General features: G+C 29.9%; 1 protein-coding gene across 3 annotated transcripts; it reads right to left on the bottom strand.

The window, feature by feature from the left end:
- Nucleotides 1-6,107: 6,107 nt before the first annotated feature.
- On the bottom strand, nt 6,108-18,812 carry LOC128396720 (zinc finger protein 423-like). Of its 3 annotated transcripts, XM_053357326.1 has the most exons (9): nt 18,645-18,812; nt 16,942-17,120; nt 13,008-13,101; nt 10,718-12,877; nt 9,109-10,333; nt 8,559-8,871; nt 7,984-8,305; nt 7,125-7,302; nt 6,108-6,433 (listed from the first exon to the last, which is right to left on the bottom strand). In XM_053357326.1, the coding sequence occupies exons 2-5, from the start codon at nt 17,098-17,100 to the stop codon at nt 9,153-9,155; spliced, it is 3,594 nt and encodes a 1,197-aa protein (XP_053213301.1). In that variant the 5' UTR covers nt 17,101-17,120; nt 18,645-18,812; the 3' UTR covers nt 6,108-6,433; nt 7,125-7,302; nt 7,984-8,305; nt 8,559-8,871; nt 9,109-9,152. The 3 variants fall into 3 exon arrangements, with proteins under 3 accessions (XP_053213301.1, XP_053213302.1, XP_053213303.1); XM_053357327.1 differs by lacking the exon at nt 8,559-8,871 and having other exon boundaries at nt 18,645-18,811; XM_053357328.1 differs by lacking the exons at nt 7,984-8,305; nt 8,559-8,871.
- Between the last annotated feature and the right edge of the window lie 956 nt (nt 18,813-19,768).

Genomic DNA, 19,768 nt, shown 5'->3' with positions numbered 1-19,768 from the left:
ATGATTAACTTTTAGTTGGACAATTACTTTTTGGTAACATGTTATTATTTATATTTAATGTTAACAATTAAGACTATTAAGCTCGTGATTATAATTAAATGAATTCGTTTCTTAATTTATTATTCATATTTTGTTTCAAGGGGTTTTCTTTGTATGAATGTGTGTGTGTGTGAGTGTTTCTTGCCGTTCATGTCACGGGAAACGGAAGATCATGTTAACCAAATTGAATTAACTTTCGGTCAACTTAATGGTTAATATTCAATAATGTTCTGACCATTGTTCGAGATGAAATCGTGACAATATTAAAATGATAATATTATTGACATGAGATCACAACTTAACAATCTCGATAACTGATTAACTGATTGTGTGTGTGTGTGCAGTTGATAAAATTGGGAAATTTTGATCAATATATTAACAGTCTAAATGATTAACTGGATCAACTAATTTAGTTTAAATCTTGAACGTTTATCATATAAAGGATAAGATTGAAATGTTAATCTAATTGGTAGTTGATTAGTATCGTCTTGATATCCAATGAACAAGATTTAATAGTAATGTTTATAGAGATAAAATGATGATAATCTAGATGATGATGATGATGATGATGAAGATGATGATGATGATGGTTGGAAGATTTTGTGGTAACATGATTACACTGTAACATTTGAAGATGAGCGTGTAAATGAACAGGTAAGATGATGAAGAAGATATCAAAAGATTAGATTGAGATAATCTAATGCTCTGAATAAGTGATAATGGTAAGAAAACAAAGGTTAAAATTATATCAATTGTTGTGATAATGTTAACAGAATTTAAAATTTGATTATTATCATTATTGTTGATTGAGTGAACACAACGATTTCAATGAGATTTGATGAATTAACAATACAATCAAATGAAATGATTGAGATAATAATCAACATGTTTACGACAATATAACAACAACAATTAAGGGTAACAATCAATTGCATGGTAAGTTGATTGTGCTGTTTTGTTAACATTAAAAATCACAGACAAAAGTAACAATTTAATACCTCAATCTCTTAATATAGTGATCAAGACAATGAGAAAACAAATGAAAACAATTAACCTCCGGTTTCCTTTTAGTTGTTGATTTTTTTTTCCTCAGTATCATCTTCATTGTTTACCCAATTCTCATCCTTAATTGTTTCAAATCAGTTCAATTAGAAACAGATTAGACTTATATATATATATACTATATCAATGAAAGAAAATAATCTTAATCAAAATGATATTGATCATCACCATCATCGTCATGATTAAGAGTAAACATGAAAATAAGATTTTAATTAAAAGTTGATGAAACTTTTTAATGTCAACGTCATTATTGTATTATTATTATCAACAATTAACCAACGTCAAAGCTATTGAAGCGAAATAGTTACGATACTGATTACGGTTCAACAGTTAAATAGTAACTAATCATTAATGGTTTTAATGTCATTGTCACGTTCCGCCGATGTAATTATCTAATTGTGTCCATCCGAAACGATGGACTCATCATGTCCATCGTTCTGATCCTCGACTCTAATCATCAGTCCACTTCCTCCCACAATTAACCCTCAACAATTTACAGATCCAATCACACCAATAATAATAATAATAATAATATAAAAGGTAATAGTGATCCTTAATTGCTGATCAACGAAATGATCAGTTGATTGTAATAGTAGGAGAGGTTAAGACTAATTTTTTACCTTTTTTTTTATTTCTATTTTTTTTTTGCTTTCTCTCTACTCTAGTTGAAAGACTTACCTTTTTTTAAAAGGTCTTTATGATTCCTTGATTTACCTTACAAGGCACTTAAAGGTAAAGGGAGAGAGGTCAGGAGACCTCCAGGTAAGATGAAGGTATTGTTAGGCTCCTCCACAAAGGAGAGTCATTCTCATGTTGGTGTGTGCTGATCATCATCATTATCATCAACTCTATCATCAAATATCATCATCTCATTGGAACCTGTTTCCGTTTCAACAGTTTTACAGAGTATCCAAGATTATCAGATAAGATGATAGGTAATTTATTGTGAGGGAGTTTGGTCTTTAGTCTTAAAAAGGCTTCTTCTTATCTTCATCTTTTATCTTCTTCTTTATTATTATTTTCTCATCTTCTTCATCCTCTTTGGATTTTAGCATCTTCTTCATCATCTTCTTCTCCATCCTTTTCTTTTATTTTGAATCTTCTTTGGTTCATTCTTTGAATTTTTCTTCTTCATCTTCTTCCTTTCTGTTAATATTGTTCACAATTTTACCTAATTCTCAGATTCTAATGAATGTTAATCAATTGTTTAGATTATTCTGAATGAATAAATTTCCTTTATTTACCTGGAAATTTACTCTGTGGTTGGTCAAGATTAAGGTGAATTGTATTGACCAACAATCAACACAATTTATTTGATTGATTATATTTACTATTATTTATTCATTTTCATCACTTATATTGTTCAATAAATTATTATTGTTAATCAATTCGATTAATATTATATTTATGTAACTTTTGTTTACTGTTAAATCGTGAATATTAATCACAATTAAACAAGTTAAACATCATTATTAAGATTTAGTGATAACAATCAAAGTATTAATACAAGAATTAAATTGTTGCAAATATTTTTACGTTATTTAAATTGTTGTTAATCTATTACTGATTGTTGTTGTTGTTGTTGTTGACCTTTCATTATGTTTTTCCATAAACAAATCAAGTGTAATCTCCGGTGCCAATGGTCAGTTAATATAAATGATTAATGGGATTAGTCTTGATGACAAAAGATGAATTAAGTTGTTGTTTAATTTGGATAACATTATTAACATGATAATTCATTGTCTTTCAAGATGATGATCAAGACGATGAAGATGATGAGATGATTGATGAAATGATAGAGAAAAAAATGTTTACAATATGAAAGATTTGTTGTTGTTGTTGAAAAAGAAAACAAAATGCAAATTGAAAAATATGATTAAAATGCAATGAAGATGATTGGAGATGATGAAGATGATGATGAAGATGCAATGATGATCATGGTGATGGTGGAACTTGATTTTTGCTAAAATCTTTGAAAGAAAGTTACCTGTGGAGTTTAATCAACAGGGAGCTTGGACATCACCCTAATATATTAGTTCAATATAATAATAAAAGGTAAAAGTCAAACAGAGAGAGATGAAGATGAAGATGATAAGGAGAAGAAAAAAAAGAGAAGTGAGTTTTTGTCTTCTCTCTCTCTCTCTCCCGACGTGAGGTCACATCTTTTCAGTATAACACCTTAGGAGAGTTTTTATTATATTGCATTTTTACCTTTATCTTTGTCCAGGTAAAGTGAAGGAGGAAAAGGAGGTGGTGGTGATTAATCAGAGAGAATGAAAGAAAACTTGAACATTCAATCTCTTTCTTGAGAATTCAAGTGACATGTACAATATAAAGATCAACAGGGTGGGTAGGAGGTCGATGAGGTCACTTTTCAGAGATCTGCCGAAAATAATACAATGATAATGATCAAATAAACGGATGATGGAAGCACCTAAATTATCAACTCGGTTATCCACATCATCCTTATCACCATGATAATTATCATTATCATTGTCATTGGAAAGAGAGAGAGAGAAAAAATGGCAACAACAACAACTAATAGAAACGCTTTGAAAAGCTTTCAATTTGATAACTAAATTGTTACCTAGGTGATTGTAAAATAATCTATGTTAACCCTGAGGGCATGAAAGTTATAAGACTCAGAGATGATTGACCAATGATACTCAAATTTGCAAGAAAATGGGTGAGTCCAAGTAAAGTAAAAAAAAAAGGTCATTTTAAGGTTCGAAAACTTTAATTTATTTTCTTCTTTTTCTCTGATCCATCAATTGAATCATTTGAAATTTGAAAAGTTTGAGAAAAAAAAGAAGATAGAAAAAGAGGAAATAGAAAGTTTAGAAAGTTCTCAACAAGTTCTAACAGGTAAATCGATTGATATAATTTGTTTCTGTAGCAAATGTTACCTTGTTTCCTCGTGTGTGTGTGTGGTTGTGTGAGGCAACTGATTAAATAGCCCGATTCCTGTATAATGTCACTCCCCTTTTCTTGACCAGCTCACGAACAATTTTTACCTTTAGCATCTTAATCAACATGCTCACCAAATAAAGGAACAGAGTTGCTAAAATTTTTCTAACCTTTTTTAGAGGTTAAAGGTAATAATTGGCAAGTGGAACCAATTTTAACATCTTCTTTTTTTTCCTCATCTTTATAAGTTTATCAAGGTTTTCACTTCTCATCTTTGCTCACACACAGGTAAATAACATCTTCATCTTCATTATTATGCTTATTTTTGGGAGTAACTGTGGCCACTGAAGAAGTCAAAGAAAGAGAAAAAGAAAGAAAGAAAGAAAGAAAGAGAGAGAGAGAGAGAGATACACGAAAAGGTAAATTTGAAATCTTGATTAGGTTTGTTTTTTTCGTAGGTCATAAATTAATCTAATTAACCAGTTTAGTTTAGAGCAAAAAAAGTCATTTATTTAACGTTGGATTGGTTAATTTGACCAGCGATGTTCATTAGAGTTGGAGAGAGAGACAATAATTGGGACACATTGAGAGTCCGTTCATTAGATTGACTTGTTAACGGGTAAAAATGAGTAAACATTATAATGGTAACAATTTAACTCTAAGCTTGAAGATTAAGGCTTATGGTCAATGAAGATATTATTACAAAAGACGGACGGACCTTTAGAGTAACAACAAGAGGGACAAGAAAAGGCCTCGATATTGACCCACAAAAGGAACCACATCGCGTATCCAATTGTAATGCTCTTTTCGACACTCAACTTAATTTTGGTTTCGTCTTAATCATCATTCGCATCTTCGTCCTCATTATTTGCAGATGTTACTTATTGTTCATTTACTTTTGATTATATTCGTTTAATTATCATATCGATTGTAATGTTATTCAATTGGTAGAACATCAATTTAGATGAATACCAATAGACGATTGATCAAATAATTCTAACGTATTGATTATTTGGAATAGAATTTTTAGAATTTTGTTTATTATTCATTTGGAGTTTGATAACTTAAGAGATTATCTTGTGGTCGTTAGTCCGAAGGAAGAAAACAATTGTTGTCAATAATTGATTGTCTTGAGGATCAAAATTAGTGTTTAATTGTTTCAGTTTCTTTGTAGTAGTGTAACAATTAATTTTACAAGATTGCTAAATGTTAACAGAAGCGTTACCAGGAAAAAGATTAAGAATAAAGTTTCATTGACCTAAACGATTTAATCGAAATGATAATTGTCTTTGATTGCTGCCAAAAAAGTATATAAAAGTATCACAATAATCAAAAGAATTTGTTATTATTAAACTAACGATGGAACAGGAAATAGGAATCGTGAACATTAAGGTATCTTGTTGTTGATAAAGAAGATGAAAGAAAAGTGAGAGAGAGAGAGATGAAGATTCTTCTTTTCAATATTAGTTTATGAACGTTACTTGTTTTGAATTGTAACGAACTCAAGAAATGTACATTAATGGTTATTCCAATGAGAATTGAGCTTCAGTCTTTGGTTCAGAATTCATCATGCAAATTCTCATGGGATTGGAAATAAGATGAACATGGAAAATAAGACGATGATGATGATGGAGATGAGGATGAGGATGAAGATGAAGATGGCAAGGATGGAGATAGAAATGATAAAGAAGATAATATTGGCTGAGGTAAGAGAAAAAGAGAAAAGGAGAAGGAGAGGGAGAGAGAAGGAGAGAGAAAGGGAGATGGAGAGAGATTGAGGATAATAAAGAAGCTCAGGGAGTCAGAACTAAGAGATGAGATGAAAGTGAGAGTTGTTTTCGATTCCTTCGAGATGAGACATGGAAAAAAGTAGGAAATAGATGAAAAAGTAAAGTGCATGGTTAAGATGAAGAAAATGTAAGAGAGAGAGAGAGAGCAAATTAAGAGAGAGAGAGAGAGAAAGAAAGAAAAAGAAAGAGAGTGAGCAAGTTATCTGATCTCAGGAGTATATTCATTGAATATAATTCATCTGATGAATGAGAGTAAAAAGAATAAAGAAAAATTCATTGTAAACTGAATAAAGAATCAGAATAACAGAATAGACAGAAAATCATCAGTGATAATCAAGATCATCACAATTTTAATCATTTGAAAAACAAACATTGAAATTAAGTAAAAAGAAACAATAATGAGTAATAATGTATTCAAATCTCATATCTGATTGTTCATCAAATTTAGTTCATCAATCCTTGTAAATGGCAAATAATATAATCTCATTTAATCAACTGATATCCCAACAATTCAATTTAATCGCAAATCAACACGATTGATTGTTGAGCTTTTATGAGTGATCCTTATTTTCCCAGTAAATCATTCATCTCTTAATCCATTATTTAGAATCCATTGTTCCTTAATTGTCATAATCCTGTAAACAGAATAAAAGGAAGAAGAAGAAAAAAAAATTAAAGAGAAAATTAAGTTGATTAAATTGTAATTAACTCATTCAAAACTATAAATAAAATTGTATCTCAATGATTAGATAATAAATCTTTCAACTTGGAATATTAAATTGTAACTGTTAACTCATCTTACTGTTAATTGTAAGAATGATTAACAATTAAGAAATCAAGTTAATTGGATAAAGGCAGAGGATTATGGTAATGTTATTATCCCAATAATTTAGGTTAATAAACAATAGCAATTAGGTCAAAGTTGATTAATGTAATAACAATATACTTTAATTGTAGGTGTTATCGAATAGAAAATTGATCAAATTAATCAATAATTAAACCTAATTTAAATCTTCACGCTACCTTAAATCACAATCAGTTGTAATGATTAAGAAAAAGCAAAATTCAATTGCAATTAAAAAATTACAACTAATATTGTGATGAATATGGTTGATTTTTAATTGTTACAAATTCTGAAGACACATACTGATTGATTATTGATTAATTTTCTAATTAGATGAACAATTAATCAACCTACTCGATTTATCTTTCATGATCTAATTTTAATTGTTTCAATTTACTGATGGAAAAAGTTTCATAACAATTTCTTAATCCATATGATAATTAGTTTTTTAAATCTGGTGATTATCTGAGAGATTAACTTACCAAACTTAATCATCTTGGTGATTTGAATTAGTTAATTAGTTGTTTCAATTTTTCATCAAATTGAAATTTCCAAGTTTAGTTAAGGAATTGATACTTTTTCAAATTGCCTCAAATTGATTGACTTTAGTTTTTAATGATGACAATAATGATTAACTTGATCGTATTCAAGTTAATTTACCTGTTAACCAAATGAATGAAATGAAATCTTGATTAGTTTAATATTTGTTTCTTGGTATTTAAAAAGTTAATGACAGTTCTGGGGCAAGAAAATGTTCAAATATAATGACAATCAGTTGATTGATAACGAAAAACTATTGAGTGAATATTTGAAAGGAAAAATCATCAATGAAGATGAATCTTTGTAATTTAACCACAAACAGAGAGAAGCAAATAAATAAATAAATCAGGTGAAAATACGTCAAATTTGATGTGATATTTGAAAGAGAAATCAACAAGATCAAGACTTGTTTTGACTCGTTTTTTAGATTAACTTGCATAGAGAGACAGTCGAGAATTTCAGGGGGAAATGGAAGAGAGAGAGAGAGAGAGAGAGAGAGGAGAGTGAGAAGAGATGAAATTAAAATGTTAGGAGTGGAAAATCAGGATCACCCATGTTTCAATTTTTCCTTTTAACTATCGAAAAGATTGGAATCTGAATGATAAATTTCCTAACTGAGCTTCGCCTTGTCATTCCCATAATTCTTGTTTTCTCTCTCTCTCTCTCTCTTTCTCTTTATCCTGAATCCGTAATTGAGATACAAGAGGAATATTTATAAAAAACAACACCCTGAGATGAAGATGATGAGACTTAGAATGATGGAGAGGGAAGCACCTTAATTTCTACTGTTGGAGGTCTTACCAATATATAGAGTTAATCATCAGAATAATAAGGTAGAAGATTGAGATGTTTCTGCCATGTTGTTGTGAAGATAATTCTTACTTCAGGGGGATTCGCCTCTCTTTTTACTTTTTTTCTGATCGCCCTCAAGGTGAACGCCAATGGATCCGAATCTTATTACTTGTTGATTCTCATGCACACAGAGAGAGAGAGAGAGAGAGAAGTAACCTTGTCTGTGAGCTTCTCTCTCCTCTGCTTTGGTGGTAATTCAATTAATCGTTAGTCTGGGGACAAATTTCGCTTCTCCTGCTTTTATTTTCTTCTTCCTCCTCCTCTTGATTACCTGTGTAAAGAGATAAACTTGTTATCACATTAATCGAAACAAATCAAAGTTAATTGTTAGAAAGACTCTGAAGAGGAAGAAAAAAAAAACAAATCAAAGTAATTAATGTTTCGATTGCTGTTCAATTGACTATATGAATGTCTATAGTTTAGATGTGGTCTCATCACAATCAGAGTTAAGTGGGTATCAAATTCATTCTGATTGTCAACTACTCATCCTTAAAATGACCAATTAACATCAAAGTCTTAATTACCATCATTGTAATACATTTACCACCACAAGCAAGAGGAAAATCAGAACCATAATTTCAAATGAATTACTTGGAACGAGACTCAATCAATAATCACTGGATTAATATTCATTTTGATGACATGAGAAGATGAGGATTAGAGAAAAGAAAAGATTTAAATATGGAATTAAAGAAATTGATTAACTATATTATCATTATAATCCAATAGGTATTGACCTTAGGATCTTATTGAATTTTTGTGTAACTGTAATGGTCAAATTAGACCCGCATCGAACTCAGGAAGTTAATAAATAAATAATTTAGATTTAATATTAACCTGTCAAAGAAATGATAATAAATTGTAGAGAGAAAAAAACAACAACACAATCAATAAATTGTTATGATACTAATTTGAATTGACTCAACAAAATGAACAACAATTTAATTGGAAAAGTAAGACTGCCATCTAGTGGATGATTTAGAGAAATTTTGATTTCTCTCAGCTGATTTTTCAATATTTGATTGATTGTTTACCAGCAACTGATCAATGATTTTGATGATTTTTGAGTCTTACCTGTTTTAATTGTTGGAAATTAACTCATCGAGATGATTATTTGTTCAAATTTTCTCATGTGTTGATTGATTGTTATCAACAATTGATTCTTGATTGTGATGATTTTTATTATTAGTTTGATTGGAAACATCATTGGAACTGTGTTGATCTAATTTATGATTATCTAATTCAGATAGAAACCAGAATTTGTTGTCACATTGAGGGCAATTAAAGATTGTTTCATTTGAATGCTGTGAATTCATATGAACTTGAAGATTAACTGGATTATCATGATTAGTTTTACAAAGAGGACAATTAATTGTTGCACTTTTATAATCATGTTCAATTAAATGAATTTGTAATTCGGTTTGTGATTGACTTTTAAATCCACATAATAAACACTTTGAAAGTTTCACTTTCTCTTGATTAATAATCTCAATTTCAATGAGTGATTTAATCTCAGGTTCATTTGTGGTAAATGTTGATTGTTGATAACTTTCAATTAAATTAACTTTCAGTTTATTACCATGATGATCATTAATTGTATCCAAAGGATCATTTTGATTAATTGTAGTTAAAGATAATGGTTGATCTTGAATGGGAATCAAAGTTGCCAATGAAGATACAGATGATGAGGAAGATGATAATAATAATGGTGACAATGATGATGATGAAGGTGATGAAGAAGATGAAACAATTTTATCACTTTTAATTGTCGCTTTAAATTGATTACAATTAACCGATGAATTAATATTCTCATGTGATTGAACCAAATCGTTGTTGCAGTGATTTACTGATTGTGATTTACTTAATTTCATCGAATTGGTTGATTTAATCATCTCAGCTGATGAACAATGATATTTAGCATGGATTCCAATTTCCAATGGACGAAGCAAAGTTTGCTTACAGATTATACAAGAGATTGGAAATTTAGTTAATCCAGTTCGTAGTAATTCATCCATTGATGATGATTTAGATGAGGAATTGGTTGATTTAACCGTTGATGGAGTTAATTGTTTATTGTTACTATTGTTGTTATGTTCAATCAGGTGAGTGATAAATTCATTTTCACTTTTAATCAATTGGAAACACTGAAGGCACCTTGATAATAGTAAAGTCGATGAGTTTGATTTACCGAAAACGTTATGATATTTAAGCTTATGTTTGGCCAGGTCACTTATCGAACCGCAAATTTCATCACAAATATTACATTTCGTTGCTGGACCTTTACCACCACCCCCAGTAACTGTAACGATAAAATGACCAACAGATCAGCTGATTAACTTGTATGAATATATTGAACTTTAATTACTCAATATTCATTCAGATATTTGATAATAATGATCAATGAAAATAAATAAATAACCATGCAAAAGTAAAATAATAATAATAAGGTGAGTTTATTGTTGACAATTTAACAAATTAAATTTTACAATTTAAATTAAATTAATGAGAAAAAAATATTTATCAATGAAATGAAACATTATAAATCATGCTTAATTGTTTGAGTTGCAATTGATTTAATTGTTACAAATTAAATTAATATAAGGATTCCAAAGGTTGTTGTTGTTTTTAATTGGTATTGATAAGGAATTAATTAAATTATTATGTAAGAAATTAAGATAATCACCTTTTACACACTTAATTGAGTTTTTAATTGATTTGTTAGCAACAATTGTTGTTGAGTGTAATTTATTTAGGGTTGAGTTAATTGTTGGTGATAATTTTGATGATGAAATCAATTTATTCTTGATTTGTGTTGATTCATTTTCATCTTTAATCATGTTTTCATCATCTTGATTTCCATTTAAATTATTGCTAATTGTTTGATCATCATTATGATTGGAATCGTCATTATTTGTCTCAATATCAATATCGATTTCACTTGATTTCCGTTTTAATGTTTTCGATGGTTTACAATTTACCGTTAATTGTTCAGAGATAACGGGAGATAATTGATTCCTTTTTGGACTTGGTGATCTCGAACTTGTATCATTATGATTATCATTCTCATTGGTTGTGATACACTTTTTATCCTTGTGATTAATTTTCGTGTTATTATTGTTATTGAGGTTCGAGGAGTGAACTGTTTGAATGTGTTTCTCAAGAAGATACTCAATGTGAAATTCATCAGGACAATATGAACATTTAAAATATTGACATTTAGGAGTAAACATTGAGAAAGGATTAACAAGATTACTGGTGGAGGAAACTAACGAAGAGGGCAAATGATGATTAAGGTTATTAAAGGCACTTGAATAGTGATTATGGTTAAGGTTGTGGTTGTGGTTTAGATGGTGATGTTGATTAGGGTGCGAATGTGAGTGATTATGAGAATGAGAATGAGAATGAGGGTGAGAATGAGTGTGAGAGTGAGAGTGAGAGTGGGAATGATACGGCGATGAGACTAGATTACCATTAGTATTTGGTGAAAAGTGCGACACTTTAAGATGGACTTTGAAATCTTCTTGATTGGACCAAAGTTGATTACAAATTGAGCATTTGAATACTTTGCACTGGTTCGAGTGTTTCACTTGGAAATGGACTTGCAAGGAAACGTCAGTGTCAAACATTTCACGACAAATTGAACATTGGTACAAGTGATGGGAATGATAATCGATTAGGTGTTTGGTTAGATCATCTGATTTGGTGAATATCTTTTTACAAGATTCACAGGAAAACGATGAAACCATTGATCCTAAATGTGAATTGATTATATGAGATTCAAGTGATTCACTTGTAATTATTGATTCACAATAAGGACAAGGTAAAGTGGATGAAGATGATGAAGAAGATGTTGATGATGATCTTTCAATAGGTGAATTACCATGATGGTGATGATGTTGATGATTAGCTTGACCAATCAAACCAACCAAAGTGTTTATTGTTCCGGATGATGGATTCAAATGTGACTTCAAATGAACTCGAAATGATTCAAAATCAGGAAAATAAGGTGAAGGTGAACATTGATTACACAGAAATGGAACTTTGGATTCATCCAATGAAGATAATGAAAAGTAGGAAGATAAAGTTTTCTCTTCATTTACTTGATCACAATTAAGTCCATTCGTTGATGGTACAGATGAAGAGGATGATAGAATCTTTGATTTCTTTGAAGATTGATTCAAATTTGATGAGTTACATTGACCATTTTTCATAGAAATCACATTATCATTACTTGGCGATTGTTTAATTGATTCATTTACAATTGGATTAGGTGATTGTGATGGAGTATTATTCATACCACTGGGTATTACTGGTGGTGGCATCGATGTTAATTGCTGCCAATTAGCAAAAGCCGATGCTGAGTAGATTGAATTCTGTAGTAAACCAGCAAATAGTAATTGGTGTAAATGAGATTCACGAATATGAACTTCAAGTGATGAACATTTATTACCACAAAGGCCACAGGTAACTTGATGATTGTTATGATTGTTTATTTTATCCTCTAATTTTTCATCCATTGAAACTTTAGGTGAATCCATTTGTGTATTGTTTACATTTGTATTTTCATCTTCACATTGGTTATCATCTTTGTTTATAATGTTTGTTTCGTAGTTTATTTTACTCTCATTATTATTGGAATTGGAAATTGAATCAATAGGTGATAATTTGGTGAGTTTCTTGTGCTTCTGGATGTGTGATGTTAATGCTGCTGATGTTGAGAATCCTCGATTACATTGTGAACAACGATGAGGTTTCTTATCATCATGAGTTCTCATATGAATTCCTAAATGATCACTTCGTGAGAAAGCGGAATCACAATGATTACATTTATACCGACGGTCACCTAATCATGAATAAGTTAAGGTGAAGAAAATGAGAAAAGAAAAATGAATCAAATTGAATATATTTTGCAAAAAGAAACATGAATGAAGTTGAATTGATTGAGTTGAAAGAGAAAAATGTTTCAAACTTACCTGTATGGATCCTAATATGACGATCACGACTTCGTTTATGTTTAAATGCCTTTTGACAAAAATTACACACAAAAGGTATTTTATCCGAGTGATTCTGTACCATGATTGGTGAATTAATAGTAACAAGAGAATCAGAAATTAGGAGATAAGTTGATTTGTTGATACAATTGAAAGGAAAAGAGCAAAAAATGAAACTTTTTCAGGTGAAAATTGAGGAAAAAAAAACTTTTTTTTTCTATTCTTTTCTCTTGTATATTGAGAATGTTTGAAAAAAAAAGGTGAAAAGTTTTCGCGAGTGAAACTGATTGTCCGATTGCAATAGACACTCAACCAAATGCTCCTCCTCTTTCTACCGTAAAGAAGATGAGGATGATAGAGAAGATGATAAAGAAGAAGATGATGAAGAAAAGAAGGAGGAGAAGATGGCCCTGGGTGGCCAGAAGAAGAAAGAGATTGAGGGTGGGAAAGGCGAACAACAACAAGAAGAAGATGAAATTTTCTTCTTTTGCCCTAAGGCAAGCAGGTGAGTGGATTCGCTAATAGAGACATTATCTTCATCATCTTTTAGCATCTTCATTAGAAAACTTCATCTCCACCCAATCTCCTTTATGATCATTATCATAATTCATTCAATTCAATTAGAAGAAAAAAAAATTTCCTTAAGATTAGCAATGAATTATTATGTTTACCCTGATCTCTTAATCAACTGATATTATTAATTTTAATCATGAGATTTGATTATTTATTAGATTAACTGATCAGAGAGCTAATTTTTAATAAATGAAAACAAAAAAAAAATCTCGACAAAATCAAATGTTAATAGTAACTGGTAATAGAAACTTATTGAGATGATTTACTTTTTGTCTATTCCCTTTGATTTGATTGTCATTTGATGACAATTAAATTGGTCAGAATGGGAAAAGGTTCACAATTGATAATCTAATCAACATTGTATCAAAGTCTCGTGGTCAATAATATTTACAATCTAATTCAATTGACCAACACATTGACAGATATTGAAAGTTTGTATTATTATTATTATTTTCATTTCATTTCCATTTCTAAATAATGAATTTGTTTCAAATAATAATAAGTGAATCTATTTTTCAATCAAACAAACTGTCAACTAGAAATCACAATTTAAACAATATTATCATTTGATTTATTTGCTGTTATAATAAAGTAACTTTAATAGGTTATAAGGTCTCTAATGTAAAATAAAACTGACCACTAGAAATTGAGACCATTAGAATTGACCAGAAAAGTGAAAGAAAGTGTAAATAACATTGTAGACATGAGATGAATGAATTGATATCATTATTATCATTTCCAATGGTCAATGTTAACTATTAATTATTCATTTGAAATAATCGATAACATTTTGATAACAATACTATTGATTGAATGTTTGATATGATTGAGTGATAATCATTATAAAGGATTGATTATCTTTCAAAAATTGTTAATCATTATTTACAATCTATTGGTAAACTTTTAAATATATATTGTAAAGTTTTAACTTCTTGTTTCTAATGAACTTACCTTTGTTCACCTAATTTAGAGACTGACCTTAGGTGGTCAAGACTTTATCCTTGACCAAACCCTTTTCTGTCCTTTTCTTTTGAATCATACAAAAGGAGGATCACTCTTCTTGTCACATACACAAGCATCCAGGTAAATACACAGTGGGCCTTTTTTTTACCCTCCGGTCACCTAAGGAAGACGAAAAGTTTTACCCTTAATTGGTTTCGTTTTAACTAATGTCCAAGTTAACCAAGCCTAACAAGTAATATCAGGCTGTCGCGATAATGATGATTAAGATGATTTCTTTTTCTATTCGTGATTCTATTTATTCTGGACGAAACTTTTCCAGGTAGGAAAAAGTTTCGAGATAAAGATCGGCTTGTGTTTAGAACAAAGTTTGATAGAGAAAGAGAAAAAAAAAGGAAGAGAGAAAAGTTTTGAAAAAGAAAATAACATTTCAATTATCCATTGTCACCTTAATGAGGAAAAGTAAATAAACTCTAAGGTAAAAAGATAACTCATTTACCTTTTAATTAGTTGATTGTTATTTATCTATTTCGTTTCAGTTAATTATCTATCATTATCATTGTGGTGAATCTTTAAAATTTACCTTGATCGTCTATTACAACTCTAATGAAGTTATGATAATATTTATCAGTTAACAATCAAATGGTAAAGTACATTGTGATTTACTATTATAACGAAATAAATAAATAATTGGGTCAATTTTGTGACTAAATTTAAGGTTTAAAAATCGGAAATAGAATAGGAAGAAATAACAATATATGTCATCTGGAACTGGGCGATTTCCGGCTACTCTTCTTGTGACAGATACTAGAGGAAGAGAAAGGATTAAACAACAATGAAATTGAAAGTAATAGATGACAAGGGAAACAAGAAGAAGAAGAAGAAGAAGAAGAAGAAGAAGAAGAAGAAGAAGAAGAAGAAGAAGAAGAAGAAGAAGATGTTGATTATGATGATGATGATGATGATCGTGGTTATGGAGATGATGGTGATGAGAATGAGGATGAAAAAAGAGCAAAATTGTATTAGAAGAGGCTAAATGAGAATGAAATAAGCGTAAACGCTTAGAAATATATTATTGAAAAGTTTTAGCCCTTTTGTGATTGCCCACAAAGCGATTTAATAGATTTCAAATGGACTTGGAATAGGTTAAGGGAACAAGAAGGGCGGAGGGAGGAGAAGGAGAAAGAGGAGGAGGTGGGGGAGGTATAACCATCTTCATCTCCGTCTCCATCTTCATCTTCATCTCCAGCATCACCATCAATAGTAAAAGCAACATCACCTCCACGGCCACCTCAACCATCATCACCACCACCGACAACAGCAACAACAACAACAACAACAACAACATCTCCATCACTATGATGAGCATCATTACTAGAGAGGAAGGAAGAAAGTTGAATATTTTGTATACAGAGTTTGACCTTGATCCATTTAATATTAGATACAAAAGGAAAACCTTTTACATGGGGTCAATTGAGTGACCAAAAGTAACAATAATAATAATAACCAGATGAAAGTGAATTATGGACAGACAATTTAACATGAACAAGGAGACAATCGCATGGTCAAAGGTAAAAGAGTAAAAATTGTTTCTTTCGAGAACCTCTAAACAAGAGTTTAAAAAGTTTTCTTTCTCAATTCATTTTCCTAAAAGTGGACACTTAAAATGGTTTTCTTGTTGTCCAGCAAAAGGAGCAGCTTTTTACCATAATAGTAAATGTTATCTACACTTTTACAAGTGTTTTCAAAATAATATTCAAATTTAAATACAATATTTTTCTCTACCATTTTCTCTGTAACAATTCATTCACAGAATTCAATCCTTTCATTCAATCATCGATTGTCACGATATACACATTGTTCCTCATGAATAATAATAATGTAACATCACCTTTAATCTTAGTTAATCTCAGTTCTCTCTCTTTTCTTTTCCTTATTTCTATTGTTATTAAATCTTGTTGATGATGAAATTTACATGAAATTATCGTCTTAATATAAATTTTCACTTCGCACGCCGAAGGCTAAATAGAAAAACTTAGAATGAAAGAGAAAGAGAGAGAGAGAGAAAAGGTGAAAATGTTTCGAACTTTTCTTTTTCTTTTTATTCTATTAGCCTCTTAAACGGACTTAATATTGTGTGTTGATTATGATTAAGGATAATCCCGAATGTTAACAATTATATTTATCAGTTTGTTACCGATTATCAATTGAGACCATTGTTATTTACTTCATTTGAATAACTTTTATCGGGTCAACGGTTAACATCAACTGATTGTTACCTTAATCTGTTAATTGCTCAATGATTTAGTTTCAATTAAAGGGAAACAATTGTTACAATTTTTTTGCATCTAAATCCTTTTCATGATTGGATTAAGATTCTTACCTGTTCGTGCCTTTTCAAATGAGATAATCTTGGAAATGATTTATCACAATATTGACATTGGAAAGGAGTTGATTGTGTGATATCAATTGAAGGATTATAATTCTCGGAGCATGATGATATTGATGATGAATCAGAAATATCGGAATTCAGACTTTCCATTGAACTTGAGTAACTTATTCCTGAGGAAAAATAGAGAGATAATCATGTAATTGGTTATTATTTAAGCTTTTCAGTGAATTTAATCAATTTTCAATAGTCTTAATTAATCGCTTATCAATTGAGTTTTTTTTATCATTTGGTTGATTGTTAAAAATTTAATTTGATTTGATTTGGTTTGAGAGATGGGATTTTAACTGTCAGGACAAAGTTTAATCTTGATTTTGATTCAAATGCTTGTCAAATGATTTAATTGGAGTAATTTGATTTGGATATCAACATGTCTTGAGAAATGAATATCTCTTGATTAAATTGTAACGAAATCTAATTGATTTAGTTGATTTTGATTGTAGCTAATCGTTTATTTGAAAGTTGTTGTATTCAAAATAAGTTTGAATCACATTAATTTTTTCAATTTTAACGCTCGAATTGTTCAAAACGATGATTATCTGAATGAATTTTATTCTAACAATACATTTCATGAGAGAATTGAAGAAAATGTCTTATTAGAATTAGAATGAACTATATGAAGGTCAGTGAAATGACAGTTTGCTAAGAATATATCTAGATGTATGAATTATAAGAAAACTCGAATATTTCGAGTCGATGCTTCGAAGTTTTCTGTTCAAAGTTGATTTGAACATGTTAAGAATTGGAGAATATGATGACATTGAAGAGAATGCCGAAGTCTATGTTCGGTATATTAGTTTATAGTATGAACGTTACTTGTTTTGAATTGTAACGAACTCAAGAAATGTACATTAATGGTTATTCCAATGAGAATTGAGCTTCAGTCTTTGGTTCAGAATTCATCATGCAAATTCTCATGGGATTGGAAATAAGATGAACATGGAAAATAAGACGATGATGATGATGGAGATGAGGATGAGGATGAAGATGAAGATGGCAAGGATGGAGATAGAAATGATAAAGAAGATAATATTGGCTGAGGTAAGAGAAAAAGAGAAAAGGAGAAGGAGAGGGAGAGAGAAGGAGAGAGAAAGGGAGATGGAGAGAGATTGAGGATAATAAAGAAGCTCAGGGAGTCAGAACTAAGAGATGAGATGAAAGTGAGAGTTGTTTTCGATTCCTTCGAGATGAGACATGGAAAAAAGTAGGAAATAGATGAAAAAGTAAAGTGCATGGTTAAGATGAAGAAAATGGAAGAGAGAGAGAGAGAGAGAGAGAGAGAGAGAGAGAAAGAAAGAAAAAGAAAGAGAGTGAGCAAGTTATCTGATCTCAGGAGTATATTCATTGAATATAATTCATCTGATGAATGAGTGTAAAAAGAATAAAGAAAAATTCATTGTAAACTGAATAAAGAATCAGAATAACAGAATAGACAGAAAATCATCAGTGATAATCAAGATCATCACAATTTTAATCATTCGAAAAACAAACAAACATTAAGCTCATTTGTGAGGGGAAAAAAATCTTAAGTCTGTAATTCAGTTAATTAGATTATTTGACAGAAAAAAATTTCTACAAAATCAAGTAGACTGATTGTAAATTACTATTGAATGAAGACAATAATCAAATTAACTTACCTTCACTTTCATATTCCAAATCTAGTTTTTGATTGTTAAATTCTGAGTTGCAAATATCATCTTCAATGACTTCGTCGTTTTTATTATTTCCTTGAGATAAATCATCTGAAAAGAGACAATTACCATTAAATTAATCACTTCAATCAATTATTTTGAAAAACTACCCATTTCTCATAGTCTACCCAATGATAATTTATGATTTCGTAAAGACTATAATTAACAAGTTTCATTAAGAAACTCAGTCTAATCTAATTAACTGAACTTTATTACCGAAAACATAAAAGGTGGTGCCATCTACATAAGTGAAAACAAACTAATCTTTATTGTCAAGAATGATTAAGTTAATCAATTACAATTAGAACAAAAATATTTTCATTCATACGAAAAGTAATTCAACTAATTGTATATGAAAGGGTGAATTTGATAGGTGGATTATTTGTTATTGCTAAATGATTAACAGAATCAGAATGTTTTACTTAATCAAGATACCAAATTGGCAACACTGATTATCAGTCAATAACAATGAAGCAAAATTGTTTTGTAATTAGTTAATGATGATTGTTTTTGTTGATCTCTAATTAGAAGTTAATTACTCGGTGAGCTAATCAAGCTAATTATCCATGATAATCGTCCAATGGATCAGTTAAGGTGGAAATACAAATAAGATCTGAGAATAAGTTGATAAACTGTCTCCTAATTACTTTTCATTAAGATAATCATCATAAGTTAAGTTTCTTAATTCACTCAGAGATTTGAAAAAAGAGAGATGAAAAATCAACAATGAAAAAATGATAAATTCAATTCTCCCCTGAAAAAATATTCTACCCTCTAAATCATGATTAATTATCATTTTTTTTGAGTTTTTATCTGATTATTTTGTTAATTTCTTATTAATTTTTCTTATATCATGAAACTGAAAATAGACTAGAGATAAAATCGTTCTCTCTCTCTCATTTACATTAAGATCATTTTTTTTACTTTATGAAAAAGGTTCTGGGGCTAATGAGATAAAATTTCAGTTAATTCACCAAGGAATCAATCTGAACATGAAAAATTCTGACAAGAATCGAGACGAAAATATCAGTAATCAAAATCTCACTTCGTTCTTGGAAAACTAATTACTC

Source organism: Panonychus citri, unplaced genomic scaffold, assembly GCF_014898815.1.
Source record: "Panonychus citri isolate SS breed McGregor unplaced genomic scaffold, ASM1489881v1 Contig00026, whole genome shotgun sequence".
In the NCBI taxonomy this organism is placed as follows: domain Eukaryota; kingdom Metazoa; phylum Arthropoda; class Arachnida; order Trombidiformes; family Tetranychidae; genus Panonychus; species Panonychus citri.
The sequence above is the reverse complement of the archived record's forward strand: the minus strand, read 5'-3'. Positions and strand labels throughout refer to the sequence as shown.

Bases quoted from the DNA above. Each gene is read 5' to 3' on its own strand.
- LOC128396720 (XM_053357326.1), bottom strand. From the start codon at position 17,100: ATGGAAAGTCTGAATTCCGATATTTCTGATTCATCATCAATATCATCA. The intron at 12,878-13,007 runs GTAAGTTTGAAA...ATTCATGATTAG, and splicing joins TCATATTAGGATCCATACAG to GTGACCGTCGGTATAAATGT. The intron at 10,334-10,717 runs GTGATTATCTTA...TTATCGTTACAG, and splicing joins CTCAATTAAGTGTGTAAAAG to TTACTGGGGGTGGTGGTAAA.